Below are 23,235 nucleotides of genomic sequence, written 5' to 3' on the forward strand. Positions count from 1 at the left end.
ACAATTGACTTGATTCTACATATCCAATGGACTTGACAACATCAAATGCATCTACAATTGGTGTAGATATTAAACATGAAATCAAAAAAATATCCCAGTCTTCTAATCGGACATGAAATTCAAGTTAAACAAATTTGATTTAACTTGATTTCCTTCTATTTACTCCCTTAATCCAATCCCTGCATTTAAATACAAACGGACAACTCATCACCAGTCAGCACAGTAAAAACAAACACTGTTCTTCTTCATCATCATCGGCGATTCTTCATCCTCTTTCTCTCTCTTAATTTTCCGTCGACATTTTTCAGGTAATCGCGGTAACTTTCTCTCTCTATCTCGCGTGAATTTTCGATTTTACGCTTCTCCATTAGTTCAAGTAATTGAATTATTATTGTTGTGTAATTTATTGTCAATTTTTTTTCCGTTTCCGTGAATTTGTTTGATTTTATCGTTTTTGAATTTGAGTTGAGTGAAGTGATCTTTGCTATGAAATTCGATTTTGAGTGATTTTATCTTCTATATCGATTGTTAATCGTCGATTAAACGGTTTTTTATTAGTTCATGTAATTGAATTATGATTATCATGTAAATTTGTTGTCAATTTGTGTGTGTGTGTGTGTTTCGTATATGTTATTCGTTTTCGTCAATGTGCTTGATTTTTATCGGTTTTGAATTTAAGTTGAGCGAAGTGATCTTTTCTCGGTAATTCGGTTTTGAGTGATTTTATCTTCTCTATTTCTCGCTAATCTTCGTTAATCATTGATTTAACGATTTTTTATTAGTTTTTGTAATTGAATTATGATTGCATGTGAACCTTTTGTCAATTTTGTGTTTATTTTTTTTTTTTGTATATGTTATTCGATTTTTATCGTTTTTGAATGAGTTGTGTGAAGTGATCTTTGCTAGGAAATTCAATTTTGAGCGATTTTCTCGTTTTTATCTTATGTTTAATCTTCGGTAATTTTCAATTTAGCGATTGTTTATTACTTCAGGTAATTGAATTATGATTGTCATGTACAAATTTTTGTCATTTTTTAAAAATTTGTATATGTTACTTTTTCCTGAATTTGCTTGATATTTTTTTTATCGGTTTTGAAATTGAGTTGAGTGAAGTGATCTATGCTAGGAAATTCGATTTTGAGTGATTTTGCCTTCTATATCTCTGTATTAATGATTTACTTCAGATAATTGAGTGATTTGACTGATTTCATCTTCTCTATCACTGCATTAATGATTTTGATTTTTGAGTGCAAGTTTTTCGGTAATTGTTGATTTAATGTTTTTTCGTGACTTTAGGTAATTGAATCATGAATGTGTTTTAAGATTGTTGTAAATAATTTAATTGTTGTTTAATTTGTGCTTAATTCTTATCAATAACTTGTTTCCGTGAATTTGCTTGACATTGATTGTCATTCTACACTATTGAGTTAAGTGATCTTTAATAGGACAAATGATTTTGGAGTAGTTGATGGACTACGGAGGGAGGGAGAAGTTAGATAAAGCGAGAATAAATGTTGTCGCATTTAAGGTTTTGTGTTAAATATCAAGGTCTTTTTATAAGACTGATTGTGTTTGTTATCTGTGTGAATGGTGATTTGTAGGTATGGAAAGTTGAAGCTTGATTAAATGTGGTCGCTTTGGGCATAGATTATTCATAATTAACTTCGGACTTTTGGCGGGTAATCCGTGGGGGACAACGAAGGAAGGTGTTTATGATAATTAGGATATTCTTCCGTAGTTGAGTGGATGTTAATCCCTTATATAGGAACTTTTTTTTTTAAAAAATTTTATAGTAAAGACGCGGTCTATGGAGAGGTTTTTTTTTGTAATGATAATTTCTAATGTAGGTAGTCATTTATGATCTTGGAAAATGGTGCTATCTTGATATGATTTTTATACCCAAAAATGGCGGTAATGCCAATATACTCGATGGTAAGCATGTTTGTAAGTATGGCTACCTAGCTATAGTAGTTGGGCAATGCCATGTATATTCAAAGAGATGAAGACATTATTGGACACTTTCGCATACAAAGAACAGATATATGAATATCTTCTAAATCCAGGATAGTTTAGCAAAGTTTGTTTGGCACTTATTTCTTTTGCAGACATTACGCGATCTTTGTTTGCAAAAGCGTATAGACCTGGCTATGTCTGGAAAACTATTCTATAAAATATGGAGCATGTGAATATCACGTGAGTTTATAGTATATTAGTATCACGGTGTTAGTCTGTTGGATATAGGTGACATGACAATTTTGGTAGCTGTGATGGTTTCCCTTTTCAGGATCCTGAAAATGTGGAGAATGGGGGAGGATATAGTGTCATAGGTTCATATGGTAATATGGGATACTGGTTCCGATTTCAATGCTCAAAGAGAGGAGTAGAACATATGATAGAACTCAACAGAGACATTTAGCAGCCGGTTGCCTACGTCTTTATGGCTGTTTTGTTCTTGATCAATGAACCGGTAATCTTGAAAGGATGGTTAGCACAATGATTCATCAAACTGCATGCACTTCTTAGATTCAGATGTAGCAGTAGTTCCACGTACTTCGAGATGCATTTTTCATTACGAGTGATATGGAGAAAACCTCTCTGGATAGAGTCATGTACATCATATGGTATCCTGAAACTTTAAATGAGAAGTGGCATTGATTGATTTCATAAGACCTGAAACTGATTTTGCTTCTAGAAATGGAGAAGGGACTAAGTAGACTTGAAAGAGTACTAGTGAAAAACTGAAAACTGAAAGTATCAATGATTAAGAAGTAATCTAGTTTTGAAATCAATTTTGTACGAACTCTAAGAAAGTGATTGTAATTAGCTTTGCTTAGTCCATGAGCTGATTTTGCTTTAAGAATTTGTCAACGAAGGTGATTAAGTCTAGTTTGGAAAATGATTCTGTATGGTGTGCAAGCATAAGGCATGTGATAATTTTGCAATGCTTACTATAGTATGTTAAATTTTTGTCTTTGAAATAGCATATTATTGAATAGACTGATTTGGATTTTGCATTTTTACGAGTATGGGGAAATTGTAGTTTAATTTCTTCTTCGGATGGTTTTGAAGGCACAGTACGTCGTTCATCAGCTTGGGGATCGAAGAACCAATGGTAATTATGCTATCCTCTTATTTACTTTTTCATTATCCTGCTCAATAAGTAGTTCTCTATCTTATTTCGTATTTTTCTTTTTGTGATTGTTTAAGTACATGAACACGATGTAAAACTTTCCCCTTTGTTTTTGAATGATATGTAAACTATTTAGGGGAGGGTCGGTGTTGTTGGTTTAAACAAGGGTAAATAATTAAATATGTCTAAAAGTAAAACCGTAAAGGTAACTTTTTTTCCTCTGTTCGGAATCAGTTATTGAATAAGTTGCAAACAACTTTCATTTACCGATCAATTGGCTGAGATTTGCATCTCATATTTTGGTTGGGGTGTACGTATCAATGAGGGGTCTCTTGTATTTGTTTACTTTGGGCACGATATATGACGACGTAAGTGTTTTTTGGAGGGTTCTTTGCACATATACCTCATGGACTCATGGTGTATGCTTGTAAACGTAAAAGGTACTTCATCAGTCCTAATTTTTGGTATATCTGGGTAGGAAGTGTGCTGTTTCCAATTCCAATGGAGATAAAGACCCATTACTCTTTGATTATGGATTAGGATGGAGTAAAGCAAAATGAATCACTAAAGCGGTTGCGCTTCTTTCGATTGTGAAGTATACAGTGCTTTAATGCAGTTCTCGACGCAATATTTAATATCGGTTATTTAGAAACAACCTCTTTTTGTTGTTAACACAAGGATAAGGATGTGTACATCAGAAACCCCTCTTACCCCGCAATTTAAGGGAGCCATTGAGGCACTGGGGTAATGATGTTGTCGTGTAGGAAGTGTGTTACATAAGGTGTTAAAGTGGCTTTGTAGAAGCGACTAATAAGTGTCTCTCCAGTTCTATGGCTTTTACTAAAGATTTTTTTATGATCTTGTATGAGATTGGTGCATTTATTGTGTCCAATTTGGTTTCTTGTAGAGTGTAAGAATAGTTGGTATCTATGTTACCCAGACACTTCACTTTGGTCACGTGTCGCTTGTCCGACATTCGACACTTCATTTTAGAACTGGTCGTGTCCGACACTTTAACAACTGGTCGTGTCCGAAACTTGTAGCCAAGCCAAACTAACGTAGGTTGATATGGCTCCGTAATGTTGTGGTCTTTTCCAATTACCATGTTCCGTAACTTTAAGGTAGCAAGTCTAGCAACTTAAAAGTCCTCCCATTTATTTCTTGGTTAGATGAGTGATTTGATGAAACTCTCGATGTGTTAGTGTTAACACGCGCGTAAGGATGCGTACATCCAACGCCTCCCTTTATCCCTTGAGGCATTGAGGTAATCTTGTTGTTGTCGTTTGATAAGTTTGTAGGGAAATGTGATAAGACAAACTAGAGGATCCTTTTTAAATCCCCTTCACATTTTTTTCCCCGTCCCATGCATGTTCAAATAGTCTGAAATCTTTTCGATTTCTTTCCTTTTGCCTTTACCAGAGATTTATATCCTAAAACTTACGTTATAGTCCAGACTTAAATTTAATCATCTATACTCCATCCTTTTTCCTTGCCATTAAGACTTAACACCAGTTAGTAATCTGCCAATGGATCTAACACCGGATGACCTCCCTCCCTTGGTTTATACATTTAGTCGAAGAAATACTCGACGTAGAATTGATCCAAATAGTGATGTCCTCAACCATATGGCCGCGGTATAGATTCTTTAGCATTTTTTTCTCCGCCAAGTGATTTGCTTTTGTCAATGTAGTCTTAGATATTCTTTCCTTATGATTATTCGTGTTTATTTATCATTTTTACAATTATATCTTTTAATTTGTCAGATCTGAAACAGTTCATCTTAACAGTAGTTTTTTGTCGATCTTGTTCAGGAGAAATACCTGGGCTATTAATTATTTATCGTGTGTAAAATTTCAATCTCGTTGGTCACAATGATTTGTCTAACAAGAAATTTCTCGTGGTAAATTCCCTGCGTGTATATAGCCAATGTTGACCATATCATCACTTTCTGTAGTTCATGATGGTCCTGCTGTAGGGAATCTAAAATGTTATCTTTCTCATGCACTCATGGTGTAATAAACTTGATAAACTATTTTGTATGTAGGCTACCTCAAAGAAGGTCATAACAAAGGAAGAGTGGGAGAAAAAACTCAGCGATGTGAAGATTAGGAAAGAGGATATGAACAAGTTAGTGATGAATTTTCTGGTTACCGAGGGGTACGTTGATGCTGCAGAGAAGTTCCGTCAAGAGTCCGGAACCGAACGTATCCTTTGTTTTTCCTGTAAACTTTTTATTTTTATGTTTATAGATTGAGGGTGTAGGTATCCTGTTATTTCCCCTTTGCACCTCCTTATTAATAATCAGCAGATATAGATTTGGCAACAATCACAGATCGAATGGCAGTTAAGAAGGCAGTTCAGTGTGGAAATGTCGAGGATGCTATTGAGAAAGTCAATGATTTGAACCCAGAGGTATGTACGCATTTCAGTAACTATAGGCCCCTTCAGATTAGTGATATTGCTTACTTTTTTTCTGTTCAAAATCATTCTTTTTTTCTTAAACTTGCAGTTTTAATGTGTATTGTTGACATGATTGAGTTGTCTTCATCTTCCTGTTTTTTCTATTTTTTTTTTTTTAAAATAGACGAGGAATTTTTACTGTTACTGAGTGTACTGGCTGGTCGGTTTCAAAGCCGAGGCTCATTCATCTGAATAGCAGAATAAGAAGTAATAACTGTATGAGTCGGCTGCCATGTAAAAATTGCGTTTAGTGCCAGCTAGTGGATCAAACTACAAAATGCTTGACAAACCATTTCAGCTTCGTTCACATGATCTCAATTCCCAAATGCCATTCTGAATTTTGATACTAAGCTGACAATTTATGTGCATACTCTTACTTTAGGCTTTTTCTGTGTTAACTATGGGGTTATGCGAACTTTCAATAACCAGTGTTTAAATATGTCTCCCCCTTTCATCTAGATGCGTAAAAGTAATGTGTGCCATTCTTATCTCCTCCGACGTGTCAAATTTCTTTCATCTGGTCTCCCAAGGTAGAATAATAAAACAAGAATTTGCCCAGACGTAGTGTCACGATCCGATACTTTCGCCGGATCCAGATCGTGAAACACACACTCCGTCTTCTCCTCGCAAGAGTGCAAGCTTGAAGGGTCAAGTTATAGTGAGGGATCGCCCACTAGTATTCTAGCCATGATTACCAAAGTCTGATACATGAAAGAAACAAAGCTAAGTAAAGGCGACATTTTTTATATAAAAAACAAAGCAAAAAGCATTAACAAAGCTTGAGATAGGAAGCGATTTTCATTGGCACTCTCTAAAGTGGCTTATTTGATAGAATAACTCTAGTGCAGCAGATCGATACATTTCGTCTCGAACTAGCATTTTCTAAAGAGGCTAATTTGATAGTACAATTCTAGTGCAACAGAGCGATACGTGCGATACGTTTCCTGTAGGCCTATAAAACTAAAACTAAATATCATAACTAAAGTTCCCACATATAGGCTTATAAGTATCCTACTTAATGCTTATTATAACGTAAGGGTACTAAAATGTTAATTTTACGAACTGTGAGGACCGTCACACTCTTCCACCCAATTGGTCGTCGTCCTCGGCGTTGCACGAATCTTCAAATCAGCTCTTGTAAGACTCCCTCGCTGGGCGGAGGTCACCGTCTTCATATAGGAAGAAACCTGATGGTGCGAAAATGTAAATTTTATAGAAGTGTGACTACCGTCGCGCTCTCCCTCACCCAATTTGGGAAAAAGGATTATGCATCTGATGTATTACCTTAGACCTTCTAGTAATTGAGCTTACATGTCTTTTTTAGCATTTAAAGTTTATGAATTTCGTTTTAATTTTTTGACGTCAAACTCAAATTAATTGAATTTGTATGTAAAGTTTTTGAGTTATATTGCAACTTTTTAGTTTATTGTTTAAGTGAATGTACTCATTAACTTTATATTAAAATTCATAATCTTCAAAATAAAGCCCAAAAATTTTGTTATAAAACTCAGAAACTACCCAAATTAGTATAATCTATGAACCGCCCAATTTGTCGCCGACCTCAGCGACGCCCAAATCTTCAGATTAGCTCCCCCGTTGAGTGGAGGTCGTCTTTTTCATCTTGGGTTTAGACATTCTTGTTGCTTCAACTCCCGTGTTCGACAATGGTTGTTGATCTTAACTCTTGCAACACCATTGTTGTATCACTCGTCCCTTCAAGAAGCAGTCAAATCTTCCGACATAATGTCTCTTCAACATCAAGTCTTCGACGTTCATCTCTGGGCAATGGGGCGGTTCCTAAAATTTCATGTTTTCGTTCCTAGAGAAGACACTTCACACGCTGCTGCAAGCTGTCTTCGACCAGTTTTCATGGACAAATGAGTTCTCGAACACCAAGACGCCGAATGACTTCAGCGGGGCCGCTGTTCCCTAAAGTTTCAAGCCTTGTTTTCTAGGACAGTTGACCCTTACTCTACAATCTACATACCAGGACATCAGGACCCGAATCAGGACTTCGGCGCAACTCCCTAAAGTTTCGAAGCCTTCTTCTAAGTGTCTCTCGACTCTCATTGTCTACCCCACGTGGGGAGTTAGACGCTCATTCCTTCCAACCGTTTTTAGCAGCAGTAGCGAGGTCTTGTTCACCCTTGGGTCTTCGAACCCGTGAAATGCCTTCTTGTTCCCGGACCACGTGGAATTCCCATCAGTTTCGAATGATATGCGTCCTGGCGCTACGTTTTTCAAATTATAAAATGAAGTAAGCAGGCGTCTCTTGCGTCTCGCTTTTGCCTATGAATCCAACTACCCAAGCCTATTCCGTCTGGTCGTCCATTAGCCCACGGTTCCTTACCTAGTTACTTGAATGCCCTACTCTCCACTCTCCACTCTGTCCTCAGCACCAAACCCAATCTCAATCTGTTAGCTTCATTTTAGGTGACAAAGTTGTCGGTCGCTCTCGTGTCTATCATGACACAAGCTTGCTATCCATTGACAACCAAGTCCACGTACATTAGTCCATTGATCCATTCTCGATAGGGTTCTCTCGTCTTTCACTCTTTCCCTTTGCATTGATCTGTCGAACGCCCCCATCAAGGTGCTGCCGTAACCCCTTCGGCCTCTCCTTGGGTGCTAGCCATATGGCGGGGACCTTTGCACAAGCACGCAAATGGTTGGCTTCTTTGTTGAGTACGCTTCCAAGGCTTGAAAACTATAGGAAGAAACCTTGGAAGTATGACTTACAAAAAATCCTACTTATTATTACAACCTAATTCACAAAAAAATAAATTCTATGGGGGTCAAAGTGTGAGGATTGTCACACCTAGCAATGTTATTATGGGATTGTAATGTACTTTAGTGGCCGTTTGAGATGGAATATTAGGGGAGTATATCACTGAGAGTGAGTAGTTAGCTAGTGGTAAAATGAGATAATAAGCTAATCCTTTCCTCTTTATGGTGGGAATAATTTCATACCTCCGCCGTAAGTAATGCATTTCACTTCCTCTTTCCACCCTCTACCACCACCACAAACCACCAATCGCCTCTTTCTTCTCATTTTTTTTTAATCTTTATTACTCTCTTCTAATTCTATTAACTTATGATCATCTAGGGTTACTAGTCATCTTTTCCCCATTTTCCTTACGAGGGACTCTTATCATTGATATTCCCTTCCTCCACCCCTCCTTAAGGGTGTGTTTGGATAGGAAAAATGAAGGGAAAGGGAGGGGAGGGGGAAGAGAAAGAGAGGAAAGGGAAGGGGAGGAGAAATAGGGTGTGGGACTATGGGTGTTTCAAATCCTGCCTATTGTGGAGAAATTTTAATTTGCCTTAGGAGGGAAAATGGATCCCTCCAAATCTTTTCCCCTTCATTTCCCTCCACCCTCATTTGCTATCCAAACAAGGAATTTTAAATCCCCTACTCTCCCTCCCTTTCTTTTCTCTCCAAATACTTCAATCCAAACACACCCTAAGGGTGTATTTGGATAGCAAAAGTGGAAAGGGAGAGGAGGGGGAGGGAAGGGGAGGGGGAATGGAGGATGAGTATTTGGTTAGAGTTTCCTTCCAAATCTTTTCTATGTTGGAAGGATTTTAGTTTGCCTTGATGGAGGGAAAATGGATCCCTCCAAATCCCTCCTCCTCCATTTCCTTCCTACCCCTTTTGTAATCCAAACAAGGGATTTTGTATCCCTCCTTTCCCCTCCCCTCACTTTCCCTCCAAATCCCCTCATCCAAACAAGGCAATGTGTATATGAAGAATATAAGGGTGTGTTTGGATAGCAAAAGTAGAGGGAAAGGAAGGGGAGGGGGAAGGAGGGAAGGGAAATGGAGGTAAGGGAATGGGTGGGCAAATGAAATGTGGGTGTTTGGATACAATTTGCCTCCAAATCTTGCTTATTATGGAGAAATTCAAATTTGCCTTGGACGAAGGAAAATGAAACCCTCCAAATCTCTCCCCCTCCATTTCCCTCCACCCTTATTTGCTATCCAAACAAAGGATTTTCAATTCCCTACTCTTCCTCCCTTTCTTTTCCCTCCAAATCACTCAATCCAAACACACCCTAAAGGATTTAGTGTTCACCTCGTGAGGGAATCTAGGCCTAATATGTTTTCTTCAACTTTCAGAAGTCTAAGGTAACTTAGTTTAGCGAGGTCGCATCAGACACTATGAGGCGCATGGGATATAAAAGGCGCACCTAAGGCGCATGGGCACAACTAGTGAGGTGAGTGCGGGGGGCGTACCAAGGCGCATTTGTGTGCAATTCCATTTTTTTTTTTTCCAAATTCTTTTATTTTACCCTTGTTTTCTCCCCCTTATCCTTAATTTTCACTTTTAAAGTACATGTTCGCCCTCTTTAAAACAAAAAAGGGATTATTTTCGCACAAAATTTAATTGTAAAATATGGATGTTCTTCTGAAAAGTCAGTGCGCCTCGTGTGCAAAAGGCGAGCGCCTTCGCCTCGTGCATTGCGCCTCAGCCCCTTGGGACCCCATCGCCTCAGTGTGCTTTGCGCTTTCTCAAACTAAGGAAGGTAATGATGACTTAAGTAGAATTTCTTGGAAGAGATAATTAAATAGGGAGTACCTCTGAATTTATATTTTTCGTTGTCTCGCGGTTGATCTACTTGTTTTTTCCTTATGAAGCCCAAGACTCACTTTTCATTGGTTTTTGAATACGCTAGAATAAAGCAAAACTGGTCACTAAATTGTCTATGCTCCTTATTGATGTGAACACGGTACGAGAACTTTAACGAAAATTCTACGAGAAAATTACCGTATCTAGGGACGCGAAAAATAAAACAAAAACAGTCCGAATAAGGCTTGGGCGCCGTGCAAACCGTGAAGAAAGGGATGAAGAACCTCGGGAAAGACCAAGGCCAAGTGCATGGAACTACCTAGTTTTCTTAATCGCCTAGTTTTCTTCCTAGTCTTTTCTAGTTTTCTTCTAAAGTCTTTCCTAGTTTTTCTACACTAGTCAAAACTAATAACTAGGCACCTCTACTCATGCAAACATTGAAAGCTTGCCTTGGAGCCCAAGCATCATTCGGCCTATATAAGGCTTGGCTCTCTTCATTTGTAAGCATGATGTTTTGAGTAAAAAGGTTCACCATGTGTGAGAAACTTGTCTCCTTATTTGTGTTGTTACACGAGTAAAAGGCTCAAGAGGTCGAAACGAGTTTTTCGTACCTTGCTTAGACCGAGGACGCGATCCAAAGTTTAAGTCGGATTGTTTGACGCGTATCAAACAATTCACCCATTGACGTAACTATAGGTCTAGTTACGGCAAATATCCCATTGTTTTCGAGGTCTTCATTGATCTTGAAACAAATATCCCCTTTATTCAAAAACACAAAAACAACCTTACAAAAATGACTTCCGCTTCCGCCAAATTCACATCACTTATATTGTGGCCTTGTGGGTCAGTAGTTGGGTTGATGCAATCCTGAACACAAATCTTCATTATCGGTAACCTGGAAACATCCTCGTTTGATTTTCAACATAGGTGTAAGGTTATGTTCATTCAATCCACATAATTAATGTTGTATTCTCGGTACAACCTTATATCTTGTGGTTTGTAGTTCTTGTTTCTGTGAATATGTTGAGCGCACTTAATGGAATTAATCGGGAGATTAGAAGGGGAAGTCACCTTGCTGTGGATATCTGGAGCTTCTAATTTGGGTCTTTAAAAAGCTACATTTCAGTAATAGTGTTTAGTGCGAATAGGGATTTAATCTATATGTTTTAACTTTTGGGGGAAGTGTAATGTTTTTTTGAAAGGTATTCCTCATTACAACAACATGATCCCAGTGTTTCAAAGGTTCCTGTAAATCTTGGTGTTGGGGTTTAGATGTATGAAACCTTACCCCTGTGTTAATTGTACACACAGGCTCTTTTCAGACGAGGAAAAATGAAAGTTGCGTCGAAATTTGGATAGTCTGATAAGCTTAACATTGTTTAGAAAGTTGTTTTTCTTTATTTCATCATAATCCAGAATCAAAGAATAATTAGTCTTTGGCTCCACTCAGTTCTTTTTCTAATCGTATTCCACATTGTTATGTTAATCTTTTTCTAGTTTAATGGTAGAGATAACAAGACTGTGTGTATCACTAGCTGCTTCAAGTATGTAGTTCACATATCCAACAGCTAAGCTGTACTCGGTTGCTTCTTATTACTAGCCTAGATTTTCTTCGAAACCTCTTTTTTTCTTGTAATAAGGTTGTGTCTTTTGATTTTCCAGCCTTCTCGTAAAACTCGCAGTGATGGTGATTACATTATAAAAGGGTTTGGTTTCAAATATCCACCTGTTGGGAAGTTGCCCTTTTTTGTTTGTGGTGACGAAAGGAAAATAGTAATATTAAAAAAGAATTATTTCTCTGTATCTAAGCATCTGACTTTATTGTTTTGGATCTGCTTCGCAGATACTTGATACAAATCCACAGCTGTTTTTCCATCTTCAGCAGCAACGGTTCATAGAGCTGGTCAGGAACAAAAAGATCGAAGAGGCTCTGGAATTTGCTCAAGAAGAGCTTGCCCCTAGGGGAGAAGAAAATGTAATGTTAAATCCATGCAATTCTTTATCACATTACCATTTTCTATTTTCTACAATGTTTGGTTTCACACCTTCATTAAAGCTGCTTTTGCCCTGTTGTTAAAAGATAGTTTCTAATTCTATCTATGGTATCATCTGCTATGCTAAGGGCTGCTGAATGCCTGAATGTATCCCAAATGTGATAATAATTTTCAGCTGAATAATTTTATGGATTGTCGAATGTCGATGACGATTTTATGGATGACAAATCTATACACTTTAGGTTTAAAGTGAGGAAGGGCTGTTTGCTTGTGACGAATAAGATTCTGTGCTACTGCCTCTTCTCATACTTTAATTTTTTACTCAATCTCCTTTCCCTTTACATTACTTGCTCCAAGCATAGCCTTTTCCTCCACTTTTGCGAGCTACTGCTCTTCTTATGCAACTCTTAGAGTCTTAGACAATGTATATTTTTCTTTCCTAGTTATCAGGAGGTGCACGTGCAACCCTGTGCACCCCGTTTGGTTTATCCATGCACATCACCACACAAAGCTTCCATTTCAAAACCATTATCTGTACTCTGTTCTCTATGTTTTGGTTGATTGTCATTGTTTTGACGGTGTTGATTCAACCACTATATTTTCTCAGCAAAGTTTCCTGGAAGAACTGGAGAAAACTGTTTCGCTCCTTGCTTTTGAAGATGCCTCTAACTCTCCAGTTGGAAACCTTCTGGACATATCTCAGCGTTTGAAAACTGCAAGTGAAGTCAATGCAGCAATTCTCACCAGTCAAAGTCATGAAAAGGGTTAGTTCACTTTTACTTCTGTTTCATATCTTTCATTTTTTTCATTTGTGATGCCACCGCTATATTTCTGAGTCGTTTCTCGTGGTCGTCTTCATATTTGTCTGCAATCCAGATCCCAAGCTCCCTTACCTGTTGAAAATGCTATTATGGGCTCAGAACCAACTTGATGAAAAGGCGGCTTATCCCCGAATTAATGACTTGTCAACTGCTAAGCTAGAAGACCCTGCTGTTTAGAACCTCTGGTATTTATGTTCCCAGCTTTGCTGATACCGAACTCGTACCTGAAAAATCCTCAGTAAACTCAATTTTAAAACTTGGATAATTTAGTCAATATCTAGAACTGTTTTCAATACCGTGTTTAAAACCCCCTTAAATCGCAGGTGACTTTACTACCCTTTACCGTTGGGTGGGATTCTTTTAGTGGGGATTCCTGTTAGAATTAAACAGCCTTAATGGAGTGGCCATATATATATGGCTGTCTCATGGTCCTATAAATTTGCAGGTGATTTATTTTAGTTCCTGTGCTAAGTAGGTGAATAAGTCCCACTTCTATTATTCCAGAAATGGGACGGTGGCCTAAAACTTTTAGGTGGTCAACAAACTCAATTGGTAAGGTTAGTAGAAAGCAGACTTTGATTCCCCCCCATCCCCAAAGTTCGAAAATCGAAACCGGTCCTAACGTTGTCTGATTATACTTGTTGATATAGGTGTACAAGGTCCTGTCCTAAATTTACCTTAAGTACTATGAACACCCAATCTCCAGATGTGAAGGCAGATCATTATATTTTCTCATTAAATCATTTACTATTTTGAATAGCTTCCCTTAGAGCATCCGCAAAGGTGAGGCTCCCCATATCTTCTTTCCTTTTCTTATTCGTCCACCTCATTTTCCACTAACTTTTCCATTTACCCTCTCCATTTCATAATTACATTTATGCAACAATGGGGTTCCCCAATTCACACACAAAAATTTGGGAACCTCCCCAAAAGTAACACAAATTACCTTACTTTTTTTTTTGGGAGTTTTGTGCAACAATGAGGAGCCTCATATGAGGAGAAAGAGGACATATGGGGAGGCACCTCCCCACCTTTGCTGAGCACCATACCAAAAACTAGCAAGTACCAACATTTGGGCCCTGTCTTACAATTATCTAAGGATTTGACTACACTAGAGAGTAGAGACCCTCTTTCAGAAATTCCCTTATCCACCATACTTGTCATATCTAGGTCCCATACCAATAATTTTCAATTATGGGAGAGATCTTAGTACATCCCTCTGATTTTGTTCATGATATACTTTAGTCTTTAGGTAGGGGTGTAATCGAGTTGATCTACTTGGTGTTTTCGAAATGGTTCCAATATCGAGCTTAAATCCATGTTAATTACGAGTAATTGTTTCTTACGATTTCAAATTTATTTTTGTTAAGTTAACTATAATTCAACCAATAGGCCCCTTTGTCTAAAGTCTCTTAATAAAATTAAACGGAGAGTAATTTTACCAGATGTAATTTCTCCTTACAAAGCTAAACAAAAGATTTCTTCCTAGGGATGTCGGGATAATGCATCGTCGAGGATATTTCTCTTAGGGGGAGAGGTAATCATTGCCGTTTCCCCCCATCATATTCACCTTTTACTACCTCCATTCTCCATTTTCTGGGTCATTTAAGCTCTATGACGCTTCCAATAATTACTTTTGTCCCAAGCAATACAATGTTGATCCCAGAGGTTAAAGTAAAGCTCGCTAGAAACCAAAAATTGCAAATAGATTGTGGAGTTGCCGTAAAATCTTTTTTTTGTCAACCAGGAACAAAGGTTTCGGATGTCGGTCTATGTATCATTAGGGTGATGCATTACTTGTACGCAGTGCATAGTCTATCAACATGTACCCGAGATCGAGGCGCATGGGAGTTAAAACTTAATTGTTGAAACCAACAAAAATGGAGATGAAACAAAATATTTTAAATGAACCAATTTTTTTTTTTAAATCTTTGACCTTGGGAACGTTCTGCAAAGAATCTAATAATTTTATACTTCATACTTTTCCCTTCCCATTTTATTTTGTACCTCTAAGAAATCATACTATAAATTTTTGTATTTTTGTGGTATATTTATGGTCAAAATTTTGAAATTTTGACTTAAAAAGCAAATCCTGAGGAACAAAAAAGAATGGAGTATCATAATTATCTTTTCCGGAAAAAAGGGTACCAAAAGATATTAATGTTGGTATTTATTTGTAAAGAAAAAAATTTAAATAATTTGGTACAGTGATGCTGTGACCACACATGACACAAGTCTAGTTGATAATCCTCACTTGGGGAGCCACTCACCATCTTAATCTTATCTTATCATTATAATGGCTGTGTATTTTTATAGACATTATTATTAAAATAACTTGATTTTTCAACCTAAATACAAAGAAACTGTTCCATACTCATTTTTCGTGGAGGGTTTAGATCAACTAAGTATAACCTCGCTTCATTCTTTATTCATTATTTTTTCTTTATTATTTTCCCCCTCCTATAAACTTTACAACTTACCGTACTTTATTTATTCTTTATTATTTTTCTTATTTTTTGTGTAGAAAAGGGCGAAGATAATTGAGAATTGGAGGGAATACTAAAATCAATGAAACACATAATTGAACACAAATAGCAGAGAAAAAACTTATTTACAACAATCGTATTTGTAGGGCGGAGTTGTTATAGGATGGAACACATGTTTTTATATAAATCCGATAAAACCGTGTGATTCTACCCTTTGAAGTAACTTTGTCATACAATTACAACCGTCGTATACAAGACTTGTCCAAGTATATCCATGGACAAAGAGTCTCTTTTGTGATGGGTATATCCGTCACATGCTTGTGACGGGTCAAGTGTCACCCACAAGCTTGCGACGGATATCGGCCGTCACAAATGAGAATTTGTAATCCATGGAATTAACAAAAAAGCACTTCTTGTACACCTTAGCAGGGGTCCCCAGACAGGTAGACATAGAACCAGTCTTCTCCAAACACAAAAGAGGCCGAGTTTTATGCAACAAAGGGTTAACCACTTAAACCACCATTTGGACCCATTTGAGCCTGAAACTTCAAATCAGCAAAACAGTAGAAAAACAAACTAATCCATTTTTTACAGAATCCTTGTGGGGGCCCACTTGCAACTGATTTCCTGTGCTTACCTACTGCTATTATGTTTGTACTAGGTCCTTCTCCTCAGATTCCTGTTGTTCTGCCCTATATTTATTCTAGTGACTTCATAACATGATTAACTAGCTAATCATGCAACATTTTTCTAAATTGAGATGAAAACATGAGTTAAGTAAGCATTCACCAAGCATTAGGTATTGCTTAACACCGTCTTAAGTTAAGAGCTCTCACAAAAACTCAAATAAGCAGTTGCCTACCCACATCGATGGTCTTAGAGCTCAGTTTACTCACAATATCAATGATTTTACACGAGACCAACTGTAGTCAGTGGCGGAGCCAGGATTCAAGTTTAGGGGGGTGAAAATTTTTAAGGGGGGCGAAGTGATAATGATATAAGGTAATAGCCCCCTAGCTCCACCACTGAGTGTAGTTAACTTGGTAAACACAAATTCTTGGTCAAGACCATCCCAAGTTAAGACAACACTCACAAAAGTCACAAAGGTCTTAACTTAAGACGGTTTAAGCAAGTATTAATACTTACTGAATTCTCAAAGATATGAATATGAAAACACACGTTCACACACAAGAAAATAAACAAAGAAGATAATGAAGGCACACAGACTGTTTTAATGCTCTGACCCAGAGAGAAAAAATTGCAAAGTGCAGGATCACATGATTCTATTCACTTTGATGTCAGAACTAAAACAAGCAAACACCATCAACTACCAAGTACTACTACATACTACTGCCACCAATAGTTCTACAGTCTAAAACTATTACATTTATATGAGCCATTAAAATCTAATTAAGAAAACATAAACCCAAGTAGAATTAGCAGCTAAAAAGATGAAAAATTGCAGCTTGTAATAACATCCAATTGCCTTTTCATCATCTCCATTAATGCAAGTGTCTCCTCTCCTTGGTCCATCTCTAGTGAAGTTCATGAATTTGTCGGTTTCGTCGTGGTCGCCGTTGTCGAAATTAAGAGCATAACTTGAAGGATCATAGTGAAATGTGACCTGTTTTTTACCCTTATTGTTATAGTGGCATTTCATTGTTTTCTTAACTGTTGCTTTTACTCTCCAGAATAAGCTTCTACATTGTTTTTTGCACTCATTTTTGTTCATCCAACCAAATGTTCTTGCAAAACCCATCATTGTTTTCTTCCAAAGATTGCAATTTTGTGATTTTTTTTTAAAAAGATTGAATTTTGTGGACTACCCAATTCAGATCATGAAGAATTACAGGTGGGAGCTTGATTTTAGTGTAAAAAATGTAACTTTTGCAGGAAATTAAGATCAAATTTTGTGAACAACCCAGTTTAGAACATGAAGTATTATAGATAGGAATTTGATTTTGGAGTAAAAAAGTGACACTTTTTTAGAAAATCCATACCAAAATATATTGCAATTTTTTGAAAAGATTGAATTTTGTGAACTACCCAGTTTAAAAGATGAAGAAATAAAGATGGGAAATTGATTTAAGAGGAAAAGAGTGAGTGTGATGAGAAGAGTTTATAAAAGAAGAGAGAATGCAAAAGAGGGAATGAAAAAAGGAAGACTTTAGTAGGAAATCTAAAGGAAGCTATACTAGTTACTGTTACAAGTGAGGGATTAAACAGAGGCAGTAACTGTATAAAGCTGTTCTTTTTGTTGCATTGGGGCACTCAAATTCCATAATCAACCAAGGGAGAGAAAGAGGGAGAAAAAGAGAGAGTAGTAGTTATTGTGTGCGACTGTCGTATGCGTATGGTTCAACGAACACGAATTGGCCATTTTATAAAAATACATCAATTCTCATTGAAGACGGACACTTTTCGTTAGAAGCTGAAGACGGACCAAATGTTACCATTTTAATGACAAACTGTTATAGTTTAGAAAATTCTTGTGGTAACTTTTTAGCTAAAAAAGTGTACATTTTTGTCTTAAATGAGTCACATTTTACTCCGTCTTCGGGTCGTGACGAAATGTATAAGGTGGTCACCGACTCATTGTTTACCATAAAATGATCACTTTTTGGTAAAAAGTGGTCATTTTTTTAAGCGGTCACACCATACAACGATTTTATAGTATAATTTGTGAAAAGAGAGAGGGAGTGATAGAGAAAGAGAGAGAGAGGGGATGACAGGAAGAGAGAGGAAGGGTGGAGTATGCAGTGGGCAGAGAGCCCCCCCTTCGTCTATTGATGTTGTATCACTTTCAAGTATAGTTGTAAGCCGTGGACTTGTAGCACCAGCAAACAAATGCATTTTGCTTAGTTGTGTCAAGCATTCTTCGGGTTACTATCGTTACAGGATAGAATCTGAACCGCCGAAAGGTAACCGAGAAGAGGGAAATTTAGAGGATCATTTTGCTTCGAGTGTGGACTGTGGAGTGCTAATTAGCTTACAACAACAACATCAGAGCCTTAATCCCAAAATGATTTGGGGTCGGCTGACATGAATCATCCTTTCGAACCGTCCATGGAGTGCTAATTAGCTTGCTAGTGCAAAATTTAGTTTAATTTCTTCGCTAATTATAAAAATGGTACTTTGATTATGGTAGAGGGGTTTCTATTGTCTTATCATTTTACCCCCTTTATCTTGATTTGATAATTAACATCCTCTTATTTAGTACGGATTTGAGTCGAGTAGAATCTTAAGATTGGTGAAACCGTTATGTTCTTAAATTTTAACAACATGCACATAACACAAATTATTCTATTATAAGACAACTCTAATAGAAAACAAACTCAATTATAATGAAGCCCAAATTCCCTTTCGCCCCTCTCTCACCCTTTCTAGTCTTCATCTCCCTTGTGATATGACCGACAAGCCAAACCTTCGAGTCCTCTGCCTGAAAGTCATGAACTTTGAACTTAAAACACCAAATTATCAAACTTCCATCCTAGTATAAAAATAAAAAGAGAAACATTACAAACTTAATTAACTTTCATAAACTTCTTGTAAATTTATCAAATTAAACGTGTCAGTTTTGGAGTTAATATCTTCACTTGATAAACTATAACTAAAACGCCATACATAACAAAATTAGACAGATCAAGAAGCGCAAATACTTAGTTTTCAATTTAAAATTCAAAGTTACTCCGTATCAACTTATTCAAGTCAAAACAATTATAGTTGTTAAAAGTTTGAATCCTAAATTTTCATCTTAGTGCTTGTAAGATCAAATTCCAAACTTGTTTGTTGGCGGTCGATCTTAATGTTTAATGTGTGTTTCTTTTCATTTTTCACATAATACAAACAATTACTCGTACTATTCCAGTTAGGCTCCACAATCTATTACTCCTTAGTCCTTACTAGTACATCAATGAGTGTAGGCATGTAGCGACTAGCAAAGGCCTAATCTTTCATCGTTCGCTTTTAGGCTTTAGCCATCATATTGGTTGAGACTTGAGACACCAAATTCTCATTATTTGTGGCGTCTCACAAGCTTGTGACGTCTTATAACTGATTTAAATAATACGGAGTAATAAAGAGCAAGTCGTGAGACATCACAAGTAGTAGAAACATGGGTTACGGTTAAACTTGATTGGGGGGATACTAATGGAAACTAATGCCATTGTTATTTTTGCTAGTGCGACAAGTGCAATTAGTAGATTATACAACCAGTTGTATACGATTGTATGGTGTAGAATCCGAGCTGTGTACTAAAAGTTATCGAGTTTTGTTAAAAAGAATCTGAGCTGTACTTTAAAGTTTTTGAAGTCACACATTTAAACATAAAAAAAATAAACTCTTACAAAACTCAATAAAATTGCACATAAGCTCGGATTAATGTATAAGGTTGTACAATACTTATTATACAACTGGTTGTATAGTAATATTTGTGCGACAAGTGTTGTATATGCCAGTAGGTGGATTATACATTTGATTAGCGGTTTTTGAGCATTAAGATAAAGTTTTTGAGTTTTAATCTAAAATTTTTGAGTTTTATTTTAAAAAAATTTAGTTTATTTACTTAAACTTTAATCTCAAAAAGTTACATTATAACTCAAAAAAATTACATATAAGCTCAAAAATATTTGATTTTTGACATCATAAAACTAAAATGTAATTTATAAACTTTATAGTACTCGAAAAAAATACACAAAAACTCAAAAAGTTATTAAATATGATGTAATACATCCGATATACAATCATTTTTCTCTTGTATATGCCTCCCCTTAAATGGGTTAAGGTAATTGTTGATTTTTTTTACCGTTGATCCTCTAATAGAAGTCCATGGCATAGTGAAACTACCCGTTGCATTATGCCTCCCCTTAACTAGAGCGTAATATTGCATATGTTGGCTTTCATTAAATGTCACAATTACTACTTCCTCCCATCCAGACCAAAGGTTACAGTTGCTTTTTGACACTATTCATGGTCGTGTAGAATCTTTGGGCCAAATAACCAAATTGGTAAAAAAAATGGAGGGTAGTTGCCAAATTGGTAAAAAAAGTCTCATTTGTGACAAATTGGTAAAAAAACTTAAGGAAATGTGACAAATTGGCCAAATAACTCTATTACTTTATTTAATTTGTTATACCTAGAACAATTTGTCTAAAATACCCTTACCAAAGTCAACCAACTCGCGAAATCTAACCGAAAACCATAAGTCCATAAGAATAGATGACCAAATGAAGTTTACAACTAGACCAGACAAATGGGTAAATCGAGACGGGTTTGGGTCGGGGAAATTCGGGTTGGGACATTTCAGGTTATCAGATTATCGGGTCAGTTCGGGTCGGGTCGAGTTGAGTTGTTTTGGGTGCTTTTCGGGTATGTTGGTTGGGTCAGTTTCGAATCAAACGGGCCGGGTTATTTCGAGCCAGAACCATATTCGGGTCAATGGTTAAGTGAAAAAAAAGTATGTTTAATATTACTACTTATTTTTAGTTTAATTTTGATAATTAATTCTGTTCCGGGTGTAATTCCAGAGCAGTTATTTGTTACCACCCGTGCTTGTAGAATGACGTCTTTGATTGAATCCTTCTTTCGGTCTCCTGAAACAATGAACAAACTGAGGGCTCGGCTTTGGACCGAGCGAACTCACTCCGACGCTCAAGTCAGTAAACTTAAAGAGAAGTTGTTGTTACTTGGCGAAGTATATTTTGTAGAGAGATAAGGAAGATATTACCAGATGAATAGTGATTCTTAGGTTAAATTGTGGATCCTTTCCTCAATGAGAGTTGAGGAGTATTTATAGACTTTCACCTTTTGTCACGTAGTGGCCAAGTGGCCAAGTGGCTAGCAGGTGGAAAGACTGATCTACCCTCGGCCGAGGGACCCATGGCAGGCCGGCGGGCCCTGTTGACTCGCCGCCGAGAGGTCTTGGATATGAGTTCGCGGATGTGTGCCCCGGTGCTAGTTGTCCCAGTAGGACCCAAGAGACAGCCGATTGTGTCTGCGTCGGATTAAGTTGTCTAAGTCGTTGACTTGCTTGTGGATATCTTTGACCTTGCTCAATGTGCTGACTCGGTCAGCGGGTGCAGAATATGCCCCATCAAATTCTTTATTTTAACGTAAATTATATTAAGTGTGCGTTTAAATTAGAGTTAAAATAGTTAAAATTTTTCGCGTAATTTTCGGGTTGGGGTTTCGAATTTGGTCATTTCGGGTCGGGTCAGTTCCTAGTCAACAATGTTCGGATCACGTCGGGTCAGTCGGGTTTCGGGTCAAATTTGGGAGTTGTAGTTCAGATCAATTTTGGATCTTGGGTTAGCCTTTACGGATCGAGTTAATCGGGTCAGGTCGGTTTTTCCAGGTCTACTTACAAGGCAAACCCGTACTAACTTGACTTTTTCCGGGGTTTGACCGTCCTATTATCTTAAGAAAACCCGCACGCGACCCGAAGACTGTTGGCCGACCTATATTATTGGGCCAATATTGAGGCCCAAAACTAAGCCCTGCTAGGCTCGAAAATAAAAATCGGATTATTTTTCTTATTTAATATTTCATTAATTTATATATCTATCTGAGGTGAAATATTAAAAATCAATGTTTACGAGTATTTTTTTAGTTTCGAGTCATAGTTGCGAATAACGAGTCTTGGATAATGGTTTTTTAGTTTACTAACTCGACAAGGGTAGTTTTGTCAAATCTAGTTGCACTAATAGAGTATTTGTTAAAGTAAAACTTTTTTGGCCAATTTGTCACATTCCATTAGTTTTTTTTACCAATTTGTCACATATGAAACTTTTTTTACCAATTTGGCAACAACCCTCCACTCTTTTTACCAATTTGGTAGTTTGGCCAGAATCTTTGATATTATTCTTAATCTATAAGACAAAATATAGTCATGTGAGATCTTGTTTGATTTATCGTCATAAATGCTATAACAATATCAAATTTTTATAATTTTTAATAATGTATAACTAAAGATATGCGGCGTTCAAAAACGTGTACCGGCGAGTGTGATAAAGAATCAGAATCTTTGGTGCGGATGGGATGGGAGGAAGTACAATATTAGTGTCTTCATTTAATGTATGAAAATTTGTCTCTTTAGACCATCTTCAAGCAAAGGTCACGCTAACTAGGTCACGAACCGATTTTACTCTTAATTCCACCTTATTAACCTTGACCCATTTTCACCCTCCTCCAGAAAGTCGCGACCTAGGTCATCAACCCAATCATTATCCACTTTACAACATTCTCACTATCATATTATATATTTCTTACTTTTTAAAATTTTATAAATATATTCATTGTCGCTTTTTTTGTCCAACAAACTTAAAAATGACACCTATTGGGTCATGGAAGAGGTCACCAAATAAAGCAAAGGTCACAAATTGACCTTTGGTCACAAATTAAGAATCTTTGGTCACCAATTAAGTAGCAATTAATTAAGTCACTAACCACGAATACAAGTCGCTGGCCAAGAATTGACTTGCTTTGGTCTTAAAGTCTTAGCGTTATAGGCAATATAGGCATTTGTAGGCAGAATGTTTCTAAGCTTTAGACCTACTGGCTAGTGGGTAGTTGTGCTTGACACTCCAGGTTATTACAGCTTTGTGATTTTGTGTAAGAATTGAGCAAGTTCGATAAACAATTGTAAAAGTAAGTAATTAGATATTTAGATCCGTTATTCGTACAAAAAAGTAGCGGTTTTTATTATCAAATCCATCTACAATGCGGGTGTGAGCTAAGTTACACATATTGTACAGACTCTACAGAGTAATATGCAATT

The 23,235-nt window shown here is 36.9% G+C and overlaps 1 protein-coding gene across 3 annotated transcripts; it reads left to right on the forward strand.

The window, feature by feature from the left end:
* LOC141592930 (protein GID8 homolog) lies at positions 1 to 13,268 on the forward strand. 3 transcript variants are annotated; one of them, XM_074413820.1, is made up of 7 exons: positions 1 to 308; positions 3,070 to 3,112; positions 5,175 to 5,334; positions 5,436 to 5,542; positions 12,004 to 12,135; positions 12,762 to 12,918; positions 13,031 to 13,268. In XM_074413820.1, the coding sequence occupies exons 2-7, from the start codon at positions 3,110 to 3,112 to the stop codon at positions 13,150 to 13,152; spliced, it is 681 nt and encodes a 226-aa protein (XP_074269921.1). In that variant the 5' UTR covers positions 1 to 308; positions 3,070 to 3,109; the 3' UTR covers positions 13,153 to 13,268. The 3 variants fall into 3 exon arrangements, with proteins under 3 accessions (XP_074269921.1, XP_074269922.1, XP_074269923.1); XM_074413821.1 differs by having other exon boundaries at positions 48 to 317; XM_074413822.1 differs by having other exon boundaries at positions 76 to 308; positions 5,439 to 5,542.
* Positions 13,269 to 23,235: the final 9,967 nt, after the last annotated feature.

The sequence above is a fragment of the Silene latifolia genome, chromosome 7 (assembly GCF_048544455.1).
Source record: "Silene latifolia isolate original U9 population chromosome 7, ASM4854445v1, whole genome shotgun sequence".
In the NCBI taxonomy this organism is placed as follows: domain Eukaryota; kingdom Viridiplantae; phylum Streptophyta; class Magnoliopsida; order Caryophyllales; family Caryophyllaceae; genus Silene; species Silene latifolia.